Consider the following 22,988-nt stretch of genomic DNA (forward strand, 5'->3'; position numbering starts at 1 on the left):
CTCTTTTTCAAGGGTGACTCAGCCAGCAGACAGACACGGCAGCAATAATTTAAGACCCATCCTGGGTTTAACCAGACTGGATCACAGGGTGAGGAGCTTGTAGATCTATGAATGACCTGGACACACAAAGCAAAACACCCCCCGTCCTCCCTGTACAGCTATAACTTTTATGGCAAGTGCTGTTAGCGAGCAGCACCTGACGGACGGCACAGCGCACGAAAGGGATGGAGTCGCCAGCACCACGCCTGGCCGCCTTTGTCTCCCCAGTGTCGATGTTTACTGCGCCGTACCAGGTACTCATTGGAAGCCGAGTCGACCCGAGTGGTAACGCGCACGCACACACGCTGCTCTACACACACCCGCCCGCCGTAACGCGCCCCCCGTCCCCCCCGCGCAGATCGCGCAGCCGGCGCTGCTGCTGTACGTGGACGCGGGCAGCGAGACGATGGTGAAGCGCCTGCTGAAGCGCGGCGAGACGAGCGGCCGCGTCGACGACAATGAGGAGACGATCCGCAAGCGCCTGGGCACCTACTACTCGGCCACGGAGCCCGTGATCGCCCTCTACGAGAAGCGTGGCATCGTGCGCAAGGTGGGGGGGGGGGCACCAGCGCCGTGGGGGGGCTGGCGGATGGCGGGGGTAGAGGTTGGGTGGTGGTCTCAGTGCCCCTCCTCCACGCCGCTATCGCCATGGCTGCAGCGATGGCCAGGGACACGTGGGGGGTACAGATGGGTGTGCCGAGTTTCCCCTGTGCGTGCGTTTGGTGGTATCGGTGGGTGCTGGGCCTCCTCGAGATGAGCTCAGCTTCAAAATGACAACCACGTGTGCTAACAGCATGGTTAACTACCCGAGCAATCCGCGCGTTCATTCGGATAAATTGGATCGTAATCTTGACGTCACTGCCGCTGCCCCTCGTTTTCCTGCTGCCCACCCCCCCTGCCACCCTTGTCCCCTCGCCCCCTGCCCCTGGGCAGATCAACGCCGAGGGCTCGCCGGACGAGGTGTTTGCCCAGGTGTGCAAGGCGCTGGACTCCCTGAAGTAGCGGCGTCTCGACGAACTCGGAAGACGACCCAGATCGTCATCACCTGCTCCATCCAACGAGAATGATCCCTATTGCCACCGTCTTGCCGAGAGGCGTCATCGTCAGCATGAGCACTATCTCATGGTTTGTCGTCATCGCCCCGTCACCTTCATCGAATCACCATCAACCCTATTGGCATCAGCATTGTCTTAATCACTATCATCATCTTCACCACCGCAACCACCATCATCAACACAATCACGTATGGCTTCCATCATAATCGTCATCTCCACCACCACCATCATCGTCATCATCACCGTCATCATCCATACAAGATCAGCATCGATTAAAAACCGTCCATCTTATGGTCTCAGCGTCTGCTGTTGCTCCGAGCGCGCGCCAGCGTCGCGGTGCCAACGCGCCCGTCGGAATCATCTGGCGTCGCTTCCTTCCCCGTGTCCTCCCCAAACAGATTCCGAGCGGCCTCCAGACGCGACCTCAGCCAATTTTGCCGACAGTCTTAACTCTACCGCCTCCACTGCGTTTCGGAGTTTCTGTAATAAAGGATATTTATTGTTCTATACACAAACATTGGTCCTCGGTGTGGTCTCGTGAAGGTCTCCTATTCAATCCCCTGGTCCCAGTGTGGTCTGGTGAAGGTCTCCTATTCAATCCCCTGGTCCCAGTGTGGTCTGGTGAAGGTCTCCTATTCAATCCCCTGGTCCCAGTGTGGTCTCGTGAAGGTCTCATATTCAATCCCCTGGTCCCACTGTGGTCTCGTGAAGGTTTTTCTTATTCAATCCCCTGGTCCCAGTGTGGTCTGAAGGTCTCCTATTCAATCCCCTGGTCCCAGTGTGGTCTCATGAAGGTCTCATATTCAATCCCCTGGTCCCAGTGTGGTCTCGTGAAGGTTTCTTATTCAATCCCCTGGTCCCAGTGTGGGCCCGTGAAGGTTTCTTATTCAATCCCCTGGTCCCAGTGTCGGCTCGTGAAGGTCTCCTATTCAATCCCCTGGTCCCAATGTGGTCTGGTGAAGGTCTCCTATTCAATCCCCTGGTCCCAGTGTGGTCTGGTGGTCTCCTATTCAATCCCCTGGTCCCAGTGTGGTCTCGTGAAGGTCTCATTCAATCCCCTGGTCCCAGTGTGGGCTCGTGAAGGTCTCCTATTCAATCCCCTGGTTCCCACCTCTTCCAAATTTCTTTCCAGCATGGCAAAGTGGGCAAAAATACCCTTTTGGATGGCTGGTGCCAGGGCCATGGAGGCCGTCACCAGCAATTGCAGGGCTGCACCTTGACCTGAATGAGCTCTCACGATTCAGTCATAAACCACGCACGCATTACGCTGTTGCAGGTTTCCTTTAACGCTCAGGCGCTGAAATGTTTTCTTTATTTCAGATTTTTTTTATTTTACACGTGACAATATAAACATGTCTAGTGCTGTACAAACGTCGCTATGGTCGCTACGATTAATGAACGCAACTCGCGAGAGGAAGCTCTGCCAGTCACAAACGCCGCTGCCACCTCTCAAAAACAAAGTCGCGGCCAATCGGAACTCGCTGTGGCCGAGGGGGGCGTGACGAGGGCGGCATGGTATAACTATATTTGGGCAAAGGTGGCCAGTACAGTTAGTGTTAGCAGAAGCCGATTGGCTGAAGTATGGTCTTTCTTTTCTTTGAAGGAAAAAAACGCAGTAGGAATGACTCCATGATTGTCGCCCCGGAGAATAGCGCGGCTGTCCTAATGCGTTTTCTGGTCGTACCACGCGTTGTTCGGCACGACGTGAGACGTTTCGCCCCACGTGCCTGCTTGCCCGCCTGAAGAAGCTCCCCCGGCACGCGGGGGCGAAACGTCGGGTGTCGTCGCTAAAACCCGAACGCGCGCTGGGGGAGGAGCCACGCGGCTGGCACGGCCGCGAGGAACCCCAACGCAGAGCAGTAGCAGCATTGATGGGGCAGGCTCATGGGCGTAGCTGGTAACCATATGGGAAGAAAGGGATCGGGGCACCCGATTGGCTGTAACGGTATGTTTCAGAGCGGCGGTATTTGGCACCGCAGCGCCGCCCACCGTCGAAGGCGGGCAGCCCATCGCGTGCCGGGTGGCACCGGGGCAGCCACCCATGGACTCGTGAGCTCCTCGCCGCTCGCTCTCCCTCTTAAACACGTTTTAATTTTTTTTTTATTAGGTTGGGTTAGGAAGGGGGGGGGAGGGGTGGCTGGCTGGGATGTGCGCCGGAAACTCACAGAGACTCCGCTAAGCGGAGGGACACGGTCAGTTTTCATACAGAGGTACTATGTACAATTTCAAACTCTTAAGATGTTATTCATATTAACTTTTTTCAATATACTTTAATTTCAATTTATACTTTGTTTTAAATAAACAGTGCGCAACTGCACAAAGTGTGGCCGGCAAAAAAAACAAACCAAAGCAATGGCACCTTCAAAGAACTTCGTGCACACATACGCACGTGACAAAACTCATTAACCCAGAGTCTGGACTGATCACAACCGCGGGTTATTAATAAAAATACCCGAAGACTGGCGGCAACAGCAGCAGTAGCCGCCTGTTGTTGTGGCGATGGTGAGAACCCACGCGGGACGCACGACTCGGCGGCGCTGAAGCTCCTAAGGCAGCCGAACCCCTTCCAAGTGTTTTGGGGCAAGCGCCCCGGGCTACCGAGGGGGCAGCTGCTGAGAAAGGATCGTCAGCGTGAGGCGCAGCCCAAAGCGAACACGGTGGCTAGCGTGCAGGCACGTGCCGCGGGCGTGTGCCCGTGCATGTCCGCCGCAAGTCCGAGGGTTCGTTAGCGAGAAGGAAACTTTAAAGTGACTTTTAGATGGGCTTCCAGTGACGTCGCTGTTTCAGTACAATAGTTCACTGCGGGCAAATGAAACGTCGCAGTGATTTCCTGCTCAAATGAGCATTGAGATGGGACTCGTATCCTGTTTGCAGCCAAGCGAGCAATGGAAATTCCAGGTTCATATGGTGGGGGCGAGTCTATCCACAGGACAAACACCGTCGGCTTGCCCACAAAGCGGTAGTCCCCAAGAGGGCTGAATCACAGCAGTGGCGGCAATAGGATGCTACTATGGTGGCACTCCTAAAAGTCGATTTAAAGTTGTTCTCGTGAGTGAACATTAGAACTCGTGTCGGTCAGCCCGGGACACAGGGCAAATGTCTACAAAAGCTGTTTTGGGCCGAGTCTTCCTTGAAGAAACCTCGATTATTTGTAGATTTTGGACAATACCGAGGGTTGCGCACAGTGGCCGAGGAATGTAATTTAACCACGTCTGTCGTGCATCGCGTTCCTTCTGACCGGAGCCTGAAGGCGTCACCCGAAGGAAGCAGTTCCTTCCACAGATTTTTACCTTCTCCGTAATAACACCGCTTTTTTTCCACCGCACATCCGAGCCGTGCCGTGGCCGTACCGAGCCAGTCCTGGGCGGCTCAGGAGGGTGCCAGGTTGTTTTTCGAGCCGTGCCGCGAACGTCACGTGCCGATAAACGATTACAATTTCGTCTAGACGGCACGGTGACACCACGCTCAAATCGAACTGACCGATGTCGCGTACAACGGACGCATCATCATCATCATCACCCCTGCCGCTGGCCCTGCTTGGCCACATTCGGATGTCTTGCGAGGCCAGCGTTCTGGCTCAGCTCAGCGCGGCACGAAGCCAGCGGTCAACACCCCGTGAAGCAAGGGTCCCCCGCGCTAGCTCGGCTCCGACGCGCCGGTGGAAAATGGGTACACAAGTTGCGAACGTGACGGCGAGTGAAATGTTTCAGACGATACGAAAACACTGCTGGGCAGATGCAGGAGAGGGGGGGAGCTTGGGAGCGGGCGGGGGGAGCGAACGTACAGGGGTAATTGGGGAGTAATGCAGTGCGTGGGATGAGCGAAGAGAGCGCATGAAGCGAAAGAGAGAGAGGACGGGGGAAGTGTCGTAGTCATCACCGGCCGTAACACCTCGTTTGACAACACTGAGAGCGAAGGAGATCAGAAATGACGCGAAACGAAATGTGAAATCGCCTGTCGAGGCAGCGAGACCGAGGAGAGGAACACACAAAGCCCACAGCAAAGGAATGTCTGCGTCGTATAAAAGGTACAATCGGAACACAAGTTTACTGCCAAAGGCTTCCGAGTAGCCTCTCGGTCATGGAGTAGAGTAACAAAACACACACACACGCGCGCCCACTCACACAGCCCTCTCGTACACGCTATATACACACGCACGGTACAGCACACCGATCACTCGTACACACGCACAAATACACACACCCCCACTCAAACGCTATGTACACACACATACAGACAACAACAACGCACACCCATACATACACTCCGTAACACACACTGAATATATACATACACACACCACAACACACCAAAGACACGTTCACACGTAAAGATTTTCCCTCCATTCACACTCACGCACTCACATACACTTGAGTCCCCATGAAAAAAACGAACTCCACACACTCGCCCATGCGCCCACACGAGTGCCCACACGCCCACGCCGGCCCGCCCGCCCGCTCGCCACTTTTGGAGTGAACACCGAGGTTTGTGCTCGGCGTCCCTCAACCACGGCCACTTCTGTCCGGCGCGGCCGCCACCGCCACGACCGGAGCGACGGCTGCGCGGTCGCTGGAAACGGGCGAAACCACGCGGAGCGCGAGTCCCAGATGGGCGTCCAGAGTCTGGTCAACGCTGGCCGAGAACATCGACCCACCGCCAACCACAACCGCCACCGCGACCGCAACAACCGTGACCGCGGCGACGGCCGCGCAGGCGTTGCGGAACAGCTGACGCCAGAGGTGGGAGGAGTTAAAGTCCCGGTCGGAGTTCGGGTCAGGTCACGGCGGCTCGCTCTCCGCAGGTCGGGCGGGGTGGGGGGGCCGTGGGGTGGTGACCTCCAGCGTTTGTGGGGGAGGTGGCTTGGGAGGGGCGTGGCCGCCCCCCTTCACCTGTTGGCCGGGTAGTAGTTGGGGTCCAAATAGTTGTAGCTGCCGCTCTCCGCCATGCAGTAGTCTCGGTCCAGGAGGCCGCACTCGGCGCGGTACACGGGCTCCAGCCTGTGCGCCGCCTTGTGCGAGTCCGTCTCGTACAGGCTGCAACACACCGCGTCGCGTTACAGAGGGGTCGTCGGGCGAGTGAAAGAGTGAGCGAGCGAGCGAGCAAACGGGGAACTCACCAGTCGGCGCAGGAGTCGCAGAAGTCGATGGTGCGATCGGCGGGGCACTCGCTGCAGCGCCACCGCACGCCCTGGATCGGCTCCGCACCGCACGCGTCGCACTGCACGCACACGCGAATACACGGACGCGCACACACAGAAAGACACATACCGCTGAGGGGTCAAATCCAGTATGGCAACACACTAGCACACAACAACAACAGCTGCCATTCGCCATTAAGTGGTGGTGATGTCATTACGGCTAAGTGCTCTTGTGCCAGGCTAAGTGCACTTTGAGGCTATCATGTGCAGTGTGCAAAGCTCGCACACTGCACATGTAACAGACCAGGGTGTTATGGGTTAACAGACTGACATGACCAGCAGTACATGTCCAAGCTGGACAAAGCTCCCGTGTACAACCTACAGAGACTGTTGAGGCCGGTTCTGTCCAGCACGCCTCGTGCCATACATCAACAATTCGCCATTCGCCTCCAACTCCTCCTCTGAGTGAGCCGCAATTACAGGTCATTGGCATACATAACGTGGTTGACCAATAGGGAGCCATCCCTTGACCGCACCCGGGCATCGATCAGCCTCCCATTGTATCTGTACCAGATGGAAATTCCTCCGGTACAGCTACTGAAGGCTTCACGAGCTACGTGGTCGAAATAGATGTTAAATAATGTTGGAGCCAGAGGACATCCCTGTCGCACCCCAAGGTGTACAGGGAATGGCTCTGACTCCCGGCCACGTAGTTTTAAACGGGCCTGCTCACCATCATGAAGGTCCTTAATGAGCGTGAGCAGAGGGTCAGGGACTCCGAAAGCACAAAGGACAACCCAGAGCCCAGGCCTACTGATGGTATCATAGGCCTTGACCAGGTTAATAAAGCAGAGATGTAGGTCTTGTTGGAATTCCCTACACCTCTGCTGTAGCAGACAGACAGAAAATATGGCATCTGTGCAGGACCACCCACATCCACACACACACACAACGCGCACTCACACACGGACATACCCACTGTTCCGTCCAGGGCCACTGAACCTCAAATATAACCACATGGCCTGAGCATGTAGCTACAAGGTAAGAGCCGTGAGATTCCGTGGGTCGCTCTTTCTCTTTGAATGACTCCCCACAGCGGCATAGTGGTGAGGATTCGGCGCTCCCCTATCACTGTAGCAGCCTGGATTCGCTTCCCGGAACGCGTTGGGGGCAGCGACGCGGCCCAGCACTCGCGTGTTCGCCGCTTGTTGCAGAAGTTCGCGATTTTAAACCGGCAGGCTGTCCTAGTTAATAGTGCAGCGCGTATGTTAACCGTACAATGATATTTGCAAACACATGTTCAACTAATGCTATTTGCCATCTGCTTCACAGTGGACATTACAGATCCCCCTGATGTCGATTGAAACGAGGAATCTATTGCATGCCAGAGTCTAAAGTTGCCAAATTTGAAAAAAATTGCTGCACAAATTACTCGATTGGGATGAGACGTCTCCCCCGACTGTAAAACTACTAAACACAGCAGCGCCTTCCATCGTGACCGCCTTGTGCAATACAAACAACAGTGCCAACACCAAATGTACTCAATTATAGTGATTAATTATGATTACATGCATTGAATAAATTATCTTACAGGTCGTTGGACTTATTGCTGGAAATCAAAAACACAGCTCAACCCGTCTCGTGATATTCAACCGTAAACGAGTTAACCAGGATAACAGGAAAGAGATGTACGTGACGGCCGGTAGCAGCGGTGGCGAAAAATCATTTCCGTTGCTACGATGAGTGATGACTCACGTTGAATCCAGCATGGAGCGTTCCACGCAGAGATTGACCCCGGTCAGCTGCAGCTGAACAAGTCTCGCTCAGACACGGAATTCTAATTCGGAGGTGTTCGTGTGTGTGTGTATGTGGGTAGGAAAGCGGTAGTGTAGGGGTTAGCGCGCTGCATTACGAACCTGGCGACCCGAGTTCAATTCCCGCTCACGGCCAACACCAGCTATCTGAGCAGATCCTGGGCCTCCTCTAGGTCTACTCAGCCTCAAATTAGTACCTGGTGCGGTGTGTAAACATCGCCACTAGGGAGACAAAGGCGGCTGGGCGTGGTGTTGGCCACCCACCCCCTCGTGTGCCGTGCCGAACTTCATAGGTGCTCGCGAACGGCAGTCGCCCCAACAGCCTGTTCAGGCGATACGGGGGATCTTTGTCTTTGTATCTGGGTGTCCATGTGTATCTGGGTGTACATATGTATTTGGGTGTATGCTTGTGCATGTGTGTACGTGTCCCATGTGTGTGATCATGTGTGTGTCTATGTGTCCGTTTCCCCGTTTCTATGTGTGTCCGTGTGAGTGAAGTGGTTAGCGCACTGCGTTATGAACTCAGGACCAACATCAGTGACGATTATCTGAATCGATCCTGGGCCTCCCCTAGGTCGACTCAGCCTAAAGTAACTTCCTGGGGCTATGTGCAAACATCACTACTCGGGAGACAAAGGCGGCCGGGCGTGGTCCTGGCCACCCCCCCACCCCCCTTCATGCGCCGTGCCGACTTTATAAGGTGCTCGCTAACGGCACTTGCCCTGGCAGTCTTTTAACGGCGACACGGCGGATCTGTCTTTGTCTACCGTGGGTGCCTCGGTGGTAAGGCGGCTCCACACGTGGGTGTGCGCGGGGGGCGGGAGCGAGGGGGGGATTAGCGGCGGTGGCCAAGGGCACAAATCCTCCTCCCACACGCTCGGCTCGTGCCGCAGCCCGCTCGGCCCTGCGGGAGGGGTGCCGGCAGTCCCTCGGAGATCAATCGCACCACGCTCGGCTCGCGCCACGCGCTGCGCATTGCGTCGCACGCGGCGACCCTCGCAAGCCGATTTGTATTCTAAATTATTCATCGCCATCTTCGTCATCACCATCGTCAAAAACGGCGCTTAATTGCTTAGGGAATATTCACCGGCCCCCACCCCCACTAAATCGCCACAACCTCCAACCTCCCTGAGAGTGGGGAGTAGGTAAATGTTTTCCGGAACTCAGTCCCCGACAGCTCCGGCTGAAATTAAGCCTGAATAATTAACCTTTTCTATCACAGAGACAGAGTAGGTGGTAGTTATTGAGGAGTGAGATTGTTAGTCCCTCCCGCAAACCAGACGGTGTTGTTCGATTCAAGAGTTCACTGGACGGAGTGTTCCAGCTAACATGAAGGTGATCTCCCGGCGCAGCAGCTAAAACAACGGTGAAAATTCATTCAATCCGCCCCCTCGCCACCACCCCACCCCGCCCCTGTCCACCCCGCCCCTGTCCACCCCGCCCCTGTCCACCCCGCAGTATAAGCGGGTTCCACCGCAGCCACTTGATCGACAGGTGACGTGTGGTAGGGTCAAGTCTGGGTACTCCCCACCTCTTCCAAGAAGAGGAGCGAACCAACCCCCCCCCCCCTCTCGAGGGGCCCTCTCGCGCTCCCCCGAGTGGAGGCCCTTCCATCGGCAGCGGCGTGAGCGACCGCTCGCAGGGGCTCCGGGTCTTAGCGCGTGACGCACAACCCAATAACACATTCGTCAATAACACCGTGGCCTCTGCCAAGAAAGCGCACATCGTCAAAAGTCAACTCTACCTCCTCTGTGAAGAAGGGCCATTGACCGAAATGTTGTCCGTTGAACATTTTTTTAAAGGCCAGACTGTTTTTAAAGACGAGCGTGCCATCGCAGTAGCAGCAGCAGCGTCTCTAAATAATCAGTTTAGCCCAAAAAGCACACGGGAGATCCACTCCACGGCGACAACTCCTCCGGCAGCGGGAGGAGACGTCGGCGAGACTCGACAAGTCGCACGCCTCTCAATTCCAGCCGCGTTTAACGATGCGGCACCACTCGTGAATCGGAAACAACGGGAGGAGAGAGCGAGCGAGAGAGAGAGGAAGATCAGAGATGGATAAACAGGCCGAGGACCAGACGCGAAGAGAATGAAGAGGAGAGAGAATGAAACGAGGGGAGAGGCGGGGGTGAAGCGGCGACCGGGATGGGTTTGGCAGGCGACGCAATTATTTCCCATGAGCCGCTTACGAGGGGCACACTTTGTTACGCACTTGAACAAATTAAATGTGGGTCCTATTCCGCAAGATCCATTAGCCGGGAGGTTTCACCCATTTGTTGTGTGTGTGTATGTGTGTGTGCGCTGTGAGAATAAAGGGTGAAAAAAGGCACGACGACGAGGGATCAATGGAGAGTACGCACTCGGCATGGCGGGGGACACAGAAATGCCTGCAGACGGACAAGCCATTAGCGCGCCAACCACTCCCCCACCACTCCAGGGCTCTGTCCCCTCCTCCCCCAGCTATTCATTCTCCACCACCTCATCCTCCTCCTCCTCCCCAGTTCTCATCTCCCCTCCTTGCCCCCTCCTCTCCTCCCCTGGTCTCATTATTCAGGAACAGACGATCGGTGCCCGAGGGCACACGCGACCCGAGTCACCCTCTCCTCACCGGCATGCTGCCGGGAGCGCCAGCAATGGTTTTATCTGCACCCCACAAGCTTCTGCGAGTGGCTGCCACAGCACAGCACACACTGCCTTGCTAACAGCCAACATCGTCGTCAGCCATGGTCAATCCACTGCTGGATGAAGGACGACACAATTCATCCCGCTCCTACGCTCGAGCTGGTCCCACCGCTCCATCTCCTCCGGGGGTCGTCCTGCATGACCTTGGCGTGCTCTGCGAACTGGGCAAAACCGAGTTCGATTCCCGGCCGTGGTTACCATCAGTGGTGAGCGATATCTGAATCAGTCCATGTCTTCCGCCTGTTTGACCAGGCGACGGTGGACTCATTTAAAATAAAGTTGTTGACTGTACTGGAAATCAATACAGTTATTCAAATTCTCGTCACATAAAAAGGCCACGTATATAGATCTATCTAAGAGACACCCTCCCCCCCACCGTTTGCTTTAGAAAACAGGAGAATACGGTACTTCTCCTTCTTACCACCACCACCACCACCATGACTGCTGCTGCCATGATGACGTGCAGCGTGTAAATGTCAGCAGGCCCCCTGGGAGGCGGCCGTTTGACTGAGAGATTGACCGGCGGCTGGGGCCACCTCACCCGGATGGGCGTGCGGCTGACGGCGAGTAAAGTAAAAACTCAACCTCCGTCTCTGTCTCTCTCGTGCCCGCGCGCGTATGTGTGTGCGTGCGTGCGTGCGCCTGGGTATTTACGACAAAGATGTACGGGGGGCAGGTGGTAAGTGCCCCCGATCACGCCCGCGCAACACCTCAGCCGTAACTGGGGAACGGGAGACGGAACAGCAGGCCTCCAGCGCGGAGCAATCCGCACCCTTCGCTGACGCCCGATAATCCCACCCTCCCCAACCGCACTCCCGCAACTGTGAAAAACACGTCTAGCAGAGTGCTTGTGACGCTGTGTTAGTGAATGTTGGCGCAGTGGGGAGCACAAGTGGTGCGTCTGCCAGTTATCTCGGCCAGTCATCCCACAACACCTGGGGTCCTCCTCCTGGCAGCAGCGCGAGACTTCCACACTTCTCGTGACTCAAAGTGCACCTAGCCTGGCACAAGCGCCTGGTGACGTCGCCGTCACTTAGTGGCCAAGTCCGACTGTTGTTGTTGTCGTTGCACGTGTGCGTCAAGATGCGCGTGTGTCCGTGTTCACATGCGTCTGTTTGCGTGCGAGTTACCTTGTATCCGTGGTGCTGCACGTACGCGCTCTGCGCTTGCATCGCCTCCAGCCTCTGCCTGCGCAGGCGCTTCAGCTGCACCAGCTCCTGGTACTCGGGCGTGAGCCTGAGCACCGGCGGGATTCCCTCCTCGTCCTGACGGCGCAGCACACACAGCAGAGTTACGGGCGCCCGGCTCTTACTTTCCGGCGGGGGCGTCTTCCGCTCCGGAGACTTTGGTGAACGTGGCAGGGGTTGCGGCTCTGCCGCTGCCTCACCGACGAGTCGTCGTCCACGGCCGCCCCCATGCGGCCTCCCACGAGGCCGTGCATGCAGCCCTCGTCACCCTCCTCGTCCTCCTCCTCCTCCATGTAGACGGGCGGGTGGTGGGAGCTCATGAATGTCGACGGCCTGAGGAGGTGGCGGTTGAGCGGGTGGTGGCGGCGGCTGAGGCCCTGCTGCTGCACAATCACGTTGCCAAGTAAACGACGACTGTTAAATAAACGTGCGTTTAAACCCAACGTTACACGGGTCTTGCATTATCCGTTTTTTATTTCATCCAGCAGTGGATAGGCCATTACTGATGGCAATAAGGACCGTGATTGTGAGCAATGAATCAACGAATCACTACCTGCCTAAATAATGGACAGAGTAATTGGCAGACGGAGCGAGACGGCCCTTGGCGTTGTGCGTTAACAGATCAGGATGATTGGCAGGAGATCAGAGGACAGCCTCAGGTGCTGCGAGTTAACGTACTCGGCTGACTGATGCTCACAGACGCAACTGCGGTGACTCCAGCTCACGGGAACGCAGCACAGCACAGGCTTAACGGGGCACAGTGGGTCTTTTTGGAAATAGTTTTGTGGCTTTCCCCAATTTGGCCGCGACTGCGCCATCGCCGTCGTGTCATCAGTGCACGACACGCTATGAACTCGACAACCAATGCTCGATTCCTGGCCACAGCTAATTTCGGTGGCGAGCGATATCTGAACCGGTGCTGGGCCAACTCCCTTAGTCAACCCGCATTGGCCAGTGTAGTGAAATATGGGCAAACAACGCCCATGACCGACACAACGTGGGTATGCCTTCATTCAGCATTGGATTTAACAATGCTGATGATGGTGTACACGAGTGCAGGAACACATGTAATCATGGTTTTTGTGCGGTCATTGGTGACCAGGTTGACACCAGTATCTCGCCACCCTTGAGAACCCGGTTTAATCACAGGCAGCTCAAACCCAGGATCTCAACAATGCCGACTCGGTGCTCTGACCTCTTAGCGACCCAGCAACCTCGTTGCAGCTGAGTGTTGCAGGCGAGTGTTGCAGCTGAGTGCTGCAAATGAGCGGTGCAGCTGAGCGGTGCAGGTGAATGTTGTAGCTGAATGGTGCAAGTGAGTGTGTAGCCGAGTGTTGCAGGTGAGTGTTCCAACTGAGCATTGCAGCTAATTGTGCAGCCGAGTGGTGCAGCCGAGTTGTGCGGCTGAGTGAGTGGTGCAAGGCGCAGGGTGGGGGAAGCAGCGGCAGCAGGCAGGGGCTGGGCCGCGGTTTGCGAGCGCACCTTCTTGGTGTACATGAAGAGGTTGGGAGTGCGCCCGGGCACGGGCAGGCCGGCCTTAGCCAGCTTGATAAAGTACTTCTGCACTCTGCTGGCCACCTGCGGGAAGCACACAGAATCCCCAGCGCAGCCGCAGTCATCGACACGGACGCGCGACGAATCTCTCACCGTATTCTCCACTTTCTCTCCCTCTCTCTTTACAACCATAGCGACCGTAGGAATGTAATATATTAATTTATACAAGCCTCACAGAGGAGTCTCAATTTCTTGTTCAGAGGGGTCCTGCATTGGGCTATCATTATTTTGTACGACTGCTTACAATAATAATTCACAGCCCCTTGTTAATCCCACTGCTGGCAGTGGAGGCCGTGTCAGTGATGCTATTTTTTAACCATACTTTACCATGCTGGTCAGTGAGGGATGGTGAAGGGGTGGAGGGGGTTACTCTGCCAAGACCGGTTCAGATGTCATTCGCTCGCTGCCAATGTTAGCCTTGGCTTGGAATCAAACTCAGGTTGCCAGGGTAAGAGGGCAATACACAAACCGCTGTGACACTCCTCCCCCAGCAGCAGTGGTGGCACAGTGGTTAGCGCACTGTGCGACAAACATGGTGACCCGAGTTAGACTCCCACTCAGACTCCCACTCACGGCCAACACCAGTGACGAATATCTGAACCGAGCCTAGGCCTTCCCCTAGGTCGACTCAGCCTTAAATGAGTACCTGGTGCGGTGTGAAAAACTTCAGCACTGGGGAGACAAAGGCAGCTGGGCGTGGTGTTGGCCACTTAACCCCCTTCGTGTGCCGTGCCGGCCTTAAGAGGTGCTTACTAATAGCACTTGCCCTGGCAGCCTGTTAAAGGCTATATGGGGGATCTTCGTCTCTGTAGATATAAATGGAATGCTATGGTAATGCGACTGCAGGCACAGGGCGGCGAGGTAAGACGTGGAGTGGAAATTGGCTTCCTTGTGTCATCATAACAACCCGCTGTGCAGGCATATGCAGAACCCATTAAAAATCAATGCAGACTCCTGGTCCAATTCATGTTTATTAAATGCGTGTGTGCTCTGTTTTGTAATCATGTTAACCTCGAATAGAACATTTACATTCACATGCATCACGTGTAACGGTACACATACATACATAATATATACGATGCTTCCACACCTTTGCTCCCCGCCTTTATCTATCCCCAACGAACAGCGTGGTGAGGTATGGTCAAATAGCCTTGCGAGTCACATGGTGTCGGCATGCCCTCATCCAGCGGTGGATCAACACAAGGGCTGTACGTGTACACATTAACCCAATCGCTATAGCTGCACAGCATCGGCTCACACCTACGAGGTGGTTGGCGCACCGCATCACGAACCCAGCGACCCCAATTCAATTTCGCGGCATCAATGGAGAGTGATATCTAAACTCGCACCAGTCCTAGGCTTCCCCAAATATAACGAACAATAATCAGCCCTGGGAAGACAAAGGTGGCCAGGGGGTGGTGACTGAAAGCCACATCACGCCCTCACGTGTCTTTCAGGCCTTCACAGATGCTCGCTAGCAGCCCTTGTCCCAACAGTGTATTAAAGGCTACGCAGGGGACATTTGTATTTGTCTGCGTACATGCACGTGCGTGGGTACATACACATGCGTGCTTCTGTACACACACACACCTGCTTGGGTGTGCGGTTGCCAAGGGCGGTGGCGATCTTCTGCCAGCGCCGAGCCTCCACTTCCTCGGGCGGGTGCTGCACCAGCAGCTCCTCGAGCCGCTTCTGCAACGGTCGCCATGGTCACCATCGCCACGGTTACCATCGCCAGGGAAACAATGCAAGCTCTCTCTCTCTCCCGCACGCCCTGTGCTCCACTCCCCAATTACTGCCGAGGCAGCAAGAATACAGCTGGCACTTTGTGGCTGAAGGAGTGTACTGGTGGGTGGGATGAGTATATTGGGAGGTACTAGAGGGTGGGAGACGGAAAAAAACAATGCTGGGAGATGGGGGATCAGGCTGGGAGGTGGGAGATGAGGCTGTTAGAGAGGGGAACAAGGTGGAAGACGGAGGGTCAGATTAGGAAACAGGAGCTCATATTGGGAATGGGGGATCAAGGTGGGAGATGATGAATCAGGTTAAGAGGTGGGAGGTCAGACAGCAAGACTGGAGGATCAGTCTAGCAAGTAAGAGCCTATGCTGTTGGATAAGGGAGCTGGTTGATGGGTGCAACGATGAGACAGCAGGCGAGACAGGAGGCTGGTGGGTCAGACGGAGACAGCAGGTGTGACACAGCAGGTGAGACATATGCTGGCGGCTGGCGTACCTGCTCCTCCACTGTCCACAGCTGGTTGAACGTCTCAGGCTTTTGGCCCTCGCACAGACGTCCCCGTACCACGAGCCCCATGTGCGATGACCCCGGCGTCAGCCCGTCACCCCCCAGACTGCACTCGCTGCCACTGTTGCTACCACTGTTGCTGTTGTTGCTGCAAATGTTGTTGACGTTGTTGCTGCCGCTGCTGCCGCCGCCGTTGTTGTTGCTGTTAGGGGGAAGAGCGGCCGAGGAGCTGGCGGCCTCGGTGAGGGGCGGGAACAACTTCGGTACGCCCTGGGACTCGCCCTCGGCCTCCCGTGGGCCCTCGATGGACGCTTTCCGTTTGGACACGTCGAGAGGACTTGCCGGACGTATTGGGTAGCCTGCGCACACAAAGACCAAGATCCCCCGTATAGCCTTAATAGACTGTTGGGGCAAGTGCTGTGAGCGAGCACCTATGAAGGCGATCGAGGCACACGAGGGGGTGGGCTGCCAGCACCATGCCCGGCCACCTTCGTCTCCCAAGTGGCGATGTTTACACATTGCACCAGGTACTCATTTAAGGCTGAGTCGACCTAGTGGAGGCCCAGGACCAGTTCATACATTAGTCACAGTTATTAGCCATGAGCGGAAATCGAACTCGGGTCGCAGGGTTTGTAGCGCAGCGTGCTAACCGCTCCCCACTGCCTGCGCACACATGCACACTGATACATGGGCAAAACAAACAAGGAAGAAGACTCACGCTCACGCATGGATTCTATCTCGCTTTCAAACCTGCGTTTGCCCCCCGGTTCTGGCCGTCTTCCCAAGCGCCCGTCTGCGGATTTCCGCACCCCCTTGCGAAATCTGTGCCCGTTACAAATTCTACAGCGTCTTGAGATGCAATCTGCATAAACGACGATGCTGTATGAAAATAACAGAAGATTACTTGTCCTGGGAAATGTTTAGCGATAATAACGTGACGCTTCATGCCGGACAACAAGGTGACGTCACGCGTCATAGTGTCATGTTATCTCCTTTGCCAAAAAGGCACAGCCATTTATCACCGTTATTGTATTATTAATTTTGCTGTTTTTAGAGGGTATGTGCCTTAGCATGAATCTTATCATACATAGTATGTATTATATACACTGGATATTTTTATTCTGTAGATGTTTCATATCACAGTCAGTTTTTCCAAAAATTGATAATCAAACATGAATCGGGTCGCCTCACTGAACAACGTATTGCTTTGATTCGCACAGTTGACTACATACGGTGCAAAAGATATTCAACATACACATTTAAAAAGCTACCCCCCCCCTCACCTTGCTATTGCACATATTTGTAACTTCGGATTAAAAGTCATCAAGAAAATCATTGTTAGCATTTTCCACCCTGGTGTGGCACCGGAAAGCCATGTTTGGGCCAGTGGCTCTAGGGTCAATGGTGTACCAGGCCCCACCTTTGTCGAAGCTGAGCTTGAGTCTGCGTGTGCAGTGCCTCTTGCCGGAGGCCTCCTCCATGGGGAAGGCGGCGACCCCCGACGTGTAATGGTCCCACGCCAGCGGAGGCAGCTGCACCACCCTCTGCGGTGTTGGCAAGCCCAGAGGTTCCTGGGAACGCACAACAATTACAGTTGCTAGTGCCAGGCTAGGTGCGCTTTCTTTATAACGGATGCATTTGCCCTCCGAGTGGTCCGCACACCCATCCGCTTGGATGCACATGTGGGGAACGCGTAACAATTACAAAGACAACGGCAACACTTTTGCCAGGCTATGTGCACTTTGACGGCAGAGGTATGGCCCTACGAGTGACCGGGTTGGCAACCAAAAATGTTCCTGGATGCGCGTGGCGACAACAACAGCTGTGATGCACCTACAGCAGCACATGCGCCAGGCGAGAAACTTTCATTGCAGACTCACAGTCCCAGGAGCTAGTAATGTCATCAAGTAGATTCCAGGTCGCTAAACTCTGGGACGTGCAATGTGATTAGCCACGGCCATATTGAGGGGGATACTGGATGTGGAGAGCCGCAGAAACTTGGCTGAAATTACTCCCTCGGGGTCGGCAACCCGAGTTTTTCAATCATTACAAGCCGTGCTAATGAGCTCAGCGACGAACGCAGGCAAAAGATTTCCGTCGTCGCCCGCGCACCTTGTTCTGTATCTGCTGCACGAAGGTGATGGGGTCAGCTAGCGCGGCACGCTGCTGTGCTGTCATGCTGTCCACGTCGCGGATGGCCTGCGCTCGCTGGGCCTCCAGCACCACGATGGTTTGCAGCAGCCGCTGGTAGCTGCCCGGGACGAGACATGGCACGGGGTCGTTAACGGGGATGATTAGTGCAGCGCGCGCCACATGCACCAGAGTAAACAAACGGAAGTTGACACGGGCGTTCGTGCGACTGTTATACAATGACAACTGCAGCACTTGTGTTGACACCGGCAACGCCGTACCAACGCCATAAAGCGGAAGCTCGCCGAACGAACCTTGAATCGTCGCGAGAGAGAGATCATGTCACTAGACAGTTTACCAATTTTCTCGTGGATGTTGGAGCATTGCACTGCTTCCAATGGAAACGTCTGAAACTCAACGTATGATGCAGAAAGCGCAAGCGCTATATAACTTCTATCAAAATATGAAATAAAAAATATTTCACGACAAACATTAATCTCTGCGAGCAACCCACCCAATCGTGACCCAGCAAACTCACTCCTTGTTGTGTTTTAAGGCCACGTGATCCGACTCGAAGTAATACACATCTGGATCCTCCTCTTCTTCCTCCTGCTCCTCCTCCGGTTCCTCTACCTCCGGCGCCGGCTGCACTTTGCTCGCTTTCTCGCAGGCCTCTGCTTGCGCCACCATCGCACAAGTAGCCTCGCTCACCGCCTCCGCCTTCTGCGGCATCTCGGTAGGGCCGGGCGATGCTCCGGACACACTGTCTGCCGCCGCAGCCGCCTGGCCCGCGTGCCGACCTTTGCCCTTTCGCGGCGAAGTCCTCAGCGGCGTTTTGGGAGCTACCGGTGGGGCGGCGGTGGTAGTGGGAGATGCAACCACGGTGACTCCAGGTGCTTTACACTGCTGCTGCTGTTGTCGGTCAGGAGAGCTTGGGCATCCCTCCGTGACCGCGCCCACATGGTCCGGGGCTGGTGCTTTCACACCGTGGGGCTGGTGCGCCGTCGTGGCACTCGTACCAGCTGTGCGAGCCTCCTCCACGCACAGCCCCACCGGTGGTGACGCGGCACAGGGGGGCGCGAGGTGTGGTGTGGGCTCGACGCAAATGCTGGCTCCTCCGTTCGCGAGCTCGCTCAACTCGGACACCAGCTCGCCCGTCACCAAGACCGCGCCCCGCGCGTCGCTATCGCATCCGTTTGTGGTCTCCGCGTTGTCGGCGCTGGCAATGGGGGTGGCGCTGGCCTTTTCCACAGCGTCCAGGCCACCGTTGTCCAAGCGGACCAGCAGATTGTCCTGTGCCTCGCATTTGTTACCACCACCACTGCCTTCGTCGTCATCATCATCATCATTGGCGCAATCCTGTATGGAATTCTCAGTTGTTCCAGCGTTTTTTCCGCCGCTGCACACACCGGGGGTAATCGGCAGCGCCTCCTTCTTCCTGTCCCCACTCGTCGGCTCAATGGTCTCCGAACGAGAGCAGCGCTTGGCTCGCTTGGGCACCGGCGGAGGCACGGCCGCCGCCGCCGCCACCGCCACCACGGCAGCCGAGGAGGGCGACAGTTCCGTGTCCTTGGAGGAAGGCGTGCGCTTGCGCGTCCCGGGGGTCCAGCACGAGCCGTCGCGCCCCCCGGCCGCTCCGCCTCCGGCTCCGGCTGCCGGTCCGGGCCCCGTGGCCGCTGGCGCCACCCCAGACTCGGGCTTGCACCGCGTTGGCGGTGGCGCCGGCGCCGGCGGCCCCGCCGCGGCGGCCTGCGTCGTCCTGGACGCCTGAGAGGCCTCGTCCTCGCCGGGGGGAGGCGGCGCGGGGGCCGGCGGCGCGAAGACCGGTACGGGCGGCGTGGGCACCGAGGGGGGCACCGGTGGGACCGGGGGAGGGAAGCTGACGGTGCGGTTGCGGAGGCTGCGGCCGCAGAAATTGTCGTCGAGGCCGTTGGCGCCGCCGCCGCTGGCGGTGGAGCGCGTCAGGCGCTGTGGTCTTGGAGCGGCCATCTCCCGCCCAGCGCCGTCAGCATGCTGCAGTCCGCGCCGCTCACACAGATGTTGAACCTGCAGGGTCCGGGACGACATCAGGGTTGTAAAGAACAGACATCAACAACAGGGTTCTTTAGCTAGAGTTTATCCGGAGGCCGACATGATTTAATCGGCATGTGCTTGCGCGCCATCTTATGTTATGGCATCGCGCGGTATTGTGACATTGTAACGTCTGCACATTTGACCACTCCAGGTTATTCACCAACTCTTACACAAAGCAAACGAATGTAAATAATTTACAACTGACTTCCAATAGTTGCTCTTCATAAGCCAAACGAAAGGTGAACACCACCCCAGGTCTCTCACCTCTAACTCTTGTAAACCTCTTGTTCATCTCCATAATCTTTATCTCTTGTCTACAGCTCTCTCCTGCCTCTATATCTTGTTAATCTGTCATCTCACCAATTTGTATCTCTTCTTGTGAGCTATATCTCCAAGCAATCCAAAGCCTGGCAGGATATTCCAAGAGCCTTCCACAAGTCACATTTGGCCCAGATGTCGCTAGTTTAAGAAGCCAGCTCGAAAATGCTGATTGGGCTCATAAATTGTCGAAAGGACACCTTGGCCGTTGTGAGCAATGCTGTACTAATGTATCAAAACGATGCCGAAATTACCCGCAACTAACATTATTCTTTCCATGAAAAACACAGTCGAACATTATTAACCTGTACTCACTCAATCATCAGTTTCCTCAGGACAATAAAAAGTTAAAATGGTGCCAAATGATTTTATTTTAACAATTGTCCTGTTCATACACTACTTACTTCCTAAACGGTTTAATACAAATGTTTGATTGTATGCCATTACCAGCACAGATGCTAATGCCAAAACAGAATTTCATCATGACTCTGGGGTGTTAGTTACGCTGAAAAAAATGACACGTCACTTTTACAAGTTGAAAAAGTGACTTTTACAAGTTGTACTTGTAAAAATAGCAGCAGCGTGGCAGAACACATGTTTACATTTAGTAGGACACATAATTCAATTTGACACATGTAGTACTATACTATCCACTGACAACCTTCCACTGCCGACACTCACCACCAAATCACCCTGAATGCACCGGGTCTTGTAAGAGTAATGAAGCTAATGTCTTACCCAGGTTAGTACTTGGATGGGAGATTGATTGCTGAGTCTACAGTACCAGGTGTCACACGATTGAACTATTAAGTGGTCAGAACATATCGCTGTCGCAGTGGATTATGAGATCTATCTGTGCTGAGCTTTGAGTGTTACCCCCTCGTATGCATACGTGGCGAGTTCTTTCTGGGTTCTCCAGTTTCTTCCCACATGAAGCTAAACAATCATTGATGGAATTGGCCAAACATCCCAGAGTACCAGTATCCTCCTGACAGGAGCCTCGAGATTCAGTGAGGCTCTTCTGGAGGCGTTTGGCACCACACACACACAGACAGTTGCATGCGCATGGGCCCCACGCGTCCACCCACACGTGCACGCACGCTTAAGCACAAAACACACAACAGATTCATGCCACACCCTCCTCCTCCTCCCCTTCAACCACGCGCTCCACGAACACCAACCAAGTCCACACGCACAACACCATCCACACCTCTCGGCTCACACCACCAAAACACCGCTCACGTGGACCACGCGCCCCCCCCCCACACCCCCCACTCTGCACACCCCAACACCGTGCCCACTTCTCCACCCAAACCTCGCACACACCGCACTCCACACGCCTCGCAATATGCACCTTTACTCTGCTCACTCGCACCCTTTCCATGCACAGCCCTGACACCACGCACACACCACAACTGCCCCCCCCCCACCTCGACCGCCCCCACCCTGCCGCCCTCCGCGCGCCCCATCCCCGCCGCGCTTCTAGCCGAGCCCGTGGTCTCGCCCCGATCCCCGGGGCTAGGCTAGGCCGCACCACCTCCCCGCCCTCCGCAGCCCCCTTCCCCAAACCCTCGAGGTGGCCGCGTCGGCCGCCTCCCTCCCTCCTCCTCCTCGTCGTCGTCCCGCTTCTGGCCCCTACGACGCGCGGGCCACCTCACCCAAGACGGCCGAGAACGACAGCGAGCAGCGGCGACGAGGAGGAGGAGGCTTTGGCTGCTGCTGCTGCGAGCGGGCAGCTCAGCGCGGAGACGCGGGAACAAAAGCCATAGTGGCACAGGCCGCGCCGCCTCCCAGCATGCACCGCGCCGCGTATGGCGGCCGGGGGGGGGAGGTAGGGCAGAGCGGGGGGGGGGGGGCAGAGCGGGGGGGGGGGCAGAGCGGGGGGGGGGGCAGAGCGGGGGGGGGGGGGCAGAGCGGGGGGGGGGGCAGAGCGGGCGGGCGGGGGGGGGGGGGCAGGGCGGGCGGGGGGGGGCAGGGCGGGCGGGGGGGGGGGCAGAGCGGGCGGGGGGGGGGGGGCAGAGCGGGCGGGGGGGGGGGGCAGAGCGGGCAGGCAGGGAGCGGGGGGGGGCAGAGCGGGCGGGGGGGGGCAGAGCGGGCGGGGGGGGGCAGAGCGGGCGGGGGGGGGCAGAGCGGGCAGGCAGGGAGCGGGGGGGGGGTCAGAGCGGGGGGGCGGGCAGAGCGGGCGGGCGGGGGGCAGGGAGCGGGGGGGCAGGGAGCGGGGGGGGCAGAGTGGGGGGGCAGGGAGCGGGGGGGGGCAGGGAGCGGGGGGGGGCAGGGAGCGGGGGGGGGGCAGAGCGGGAGGGGGGGTCAGAGCGGGGGGGGGCACCGTGGCAGTGGGAAGTGTCCCACTGCCACGGTGCCTCTTGTTGGTCGCGCGCACGTTGCGAGGGTAAATGAATTAAAACAAAAGTGAAATAATGAATGTGCCAATCGATTTGTGAGGGGACGAATTATAAATGTTTGTGTGTTGGGGGGGGGGGTACACGGTCGGTTTGTTTTCGTGGCAGTGGGTGTAAACTCATTTAATCATAAAAAACGGAATATTGACAACTTTAAAGTAGATTTTTTTGTTTAGGGAAAACTCTTTAAACGTTGTTGTTGGGGAAATATCACTTTTGTTGAGAACAAGCGTCAGACTTTTGTTTGGGAATGGTCCCTTTTTAGAAACTAGAATATTTAGTTTTGCTGGAAAATGTAAGTCTTTTTAGAGGGAATACATTTGAGATTTTTGAGAAACTTTGCTTGCCTGGGATC

General features: G+C 56.2%; 2 protein-coding genes across 6 annotated transcripts in view; one reads left to right on the top strand and one right to left on the bottom strand.

The window, feature by feature from the left end:
* LOC144937805 (adenylate kinase isoenzyme 1-like) overlaps positions 1-1,609 on the top strand; it is a 28,629-nt gene extending 27,020 nt beyond the window's left edge. For all 4 annotated transcript variants that reach the window (XM_078865281.1, XM_078865282.1, XM_078865283.1 and 1 more), the window contains 2 exons: positions 398-589; positions 973-1,609. In XM_078865281.1, coding sequence (XP_078721407.1) covers positions 398-589; positions 973-1,041 — 261 coding nt within the window. In that variant the 3' untranslated portion in view covers positions 1,042-1,609. The remainder of the gene's footprint in view (positions 1-397; positions 590-972) is intronic.
* An 816-nt stretch (positions 1,610-2,425) lies between these two features.
* ZZZ3 (zinc finger ZZ-type containing 3) lies at positions 2,426-22,041 on the bottom strand. 2 transcript variants are annotated; one of them, XM_078865286.1, is made up of 11 exons: positions 21,893-22,041; positions 18,382-19,889; positions 17,826-17,964; positions 17,134-17,284; positions 15,702-16,072; positions 15,059-15,160; positions 13,397-13,492; positions 12,115-12,294; positions 11,858-11,992; positions 6,211-6,311; positions 2,426-6,127 (listed from the first exon to the last, which is right to left on the bottom strand). In XM_078865286.1, the coding sequence occupies exons 2-11, from the start codon at positions 19,830-19,832 to the stop codon at positions 5,980-5,982; spliced, it is 2,874 nt and encodes a 957-aa protein (XP_078721412.1). In that variant the 5' UTR covers positions 19,833-19,889; positions 21,893-22,041; the 3' UTR covers positions 2,426-5,979. The 2 variants fall into 2 exon arrangements, with proteins under 2 accessions (XP_078721412.1, XP_078721411.1); XM_078865285.1 differs by having other exon boundaries at positions 12,115-12,297.
* Between the last annotated feature and the right edge of the window lie 947 nt (positions 22,042-22,988).

This window comes from Lampetra fluviatilis, chromosome 20 (genome assembly GCF_964198595.1).
Source record: "Lampetra fluviatilis chromosome 20, kcLamFluv1.1, whole genome shotgun sequence".
Lineage (NCBI taxonomy): Eukaryota > Metazoa > Chordata > Hyperoartia > Petromyzontiformes > Petromyzontidae > Lampetra > Lampetra fluviatilis.

Bases quoted from the DNA above. Each gene is read 5' to 3' on its own strand.
- ZZZ3 (XM_078865285.1), bottom strand. From the start codon at position 19,832: ATGGCCGCTCCAAGACCACAGCGCCTGACGCGCTCCACCGCCAGCGGC. The intron at 13,493-15,058 runs GTGTGTGTGTGT...TGCTTCCCGCAG, and splicing joins GCAACCGCACACCCAAGCAG to GTGGCCAGCAGAGTGCAGAA. The intron at 11,993-12,114 runs GTGAGGCAGCGG...CTGCGCCGTCAG, and splicing joins CCGTGGACGACGACTCGTCG to GACGAGGAGGGAATCCCGCC.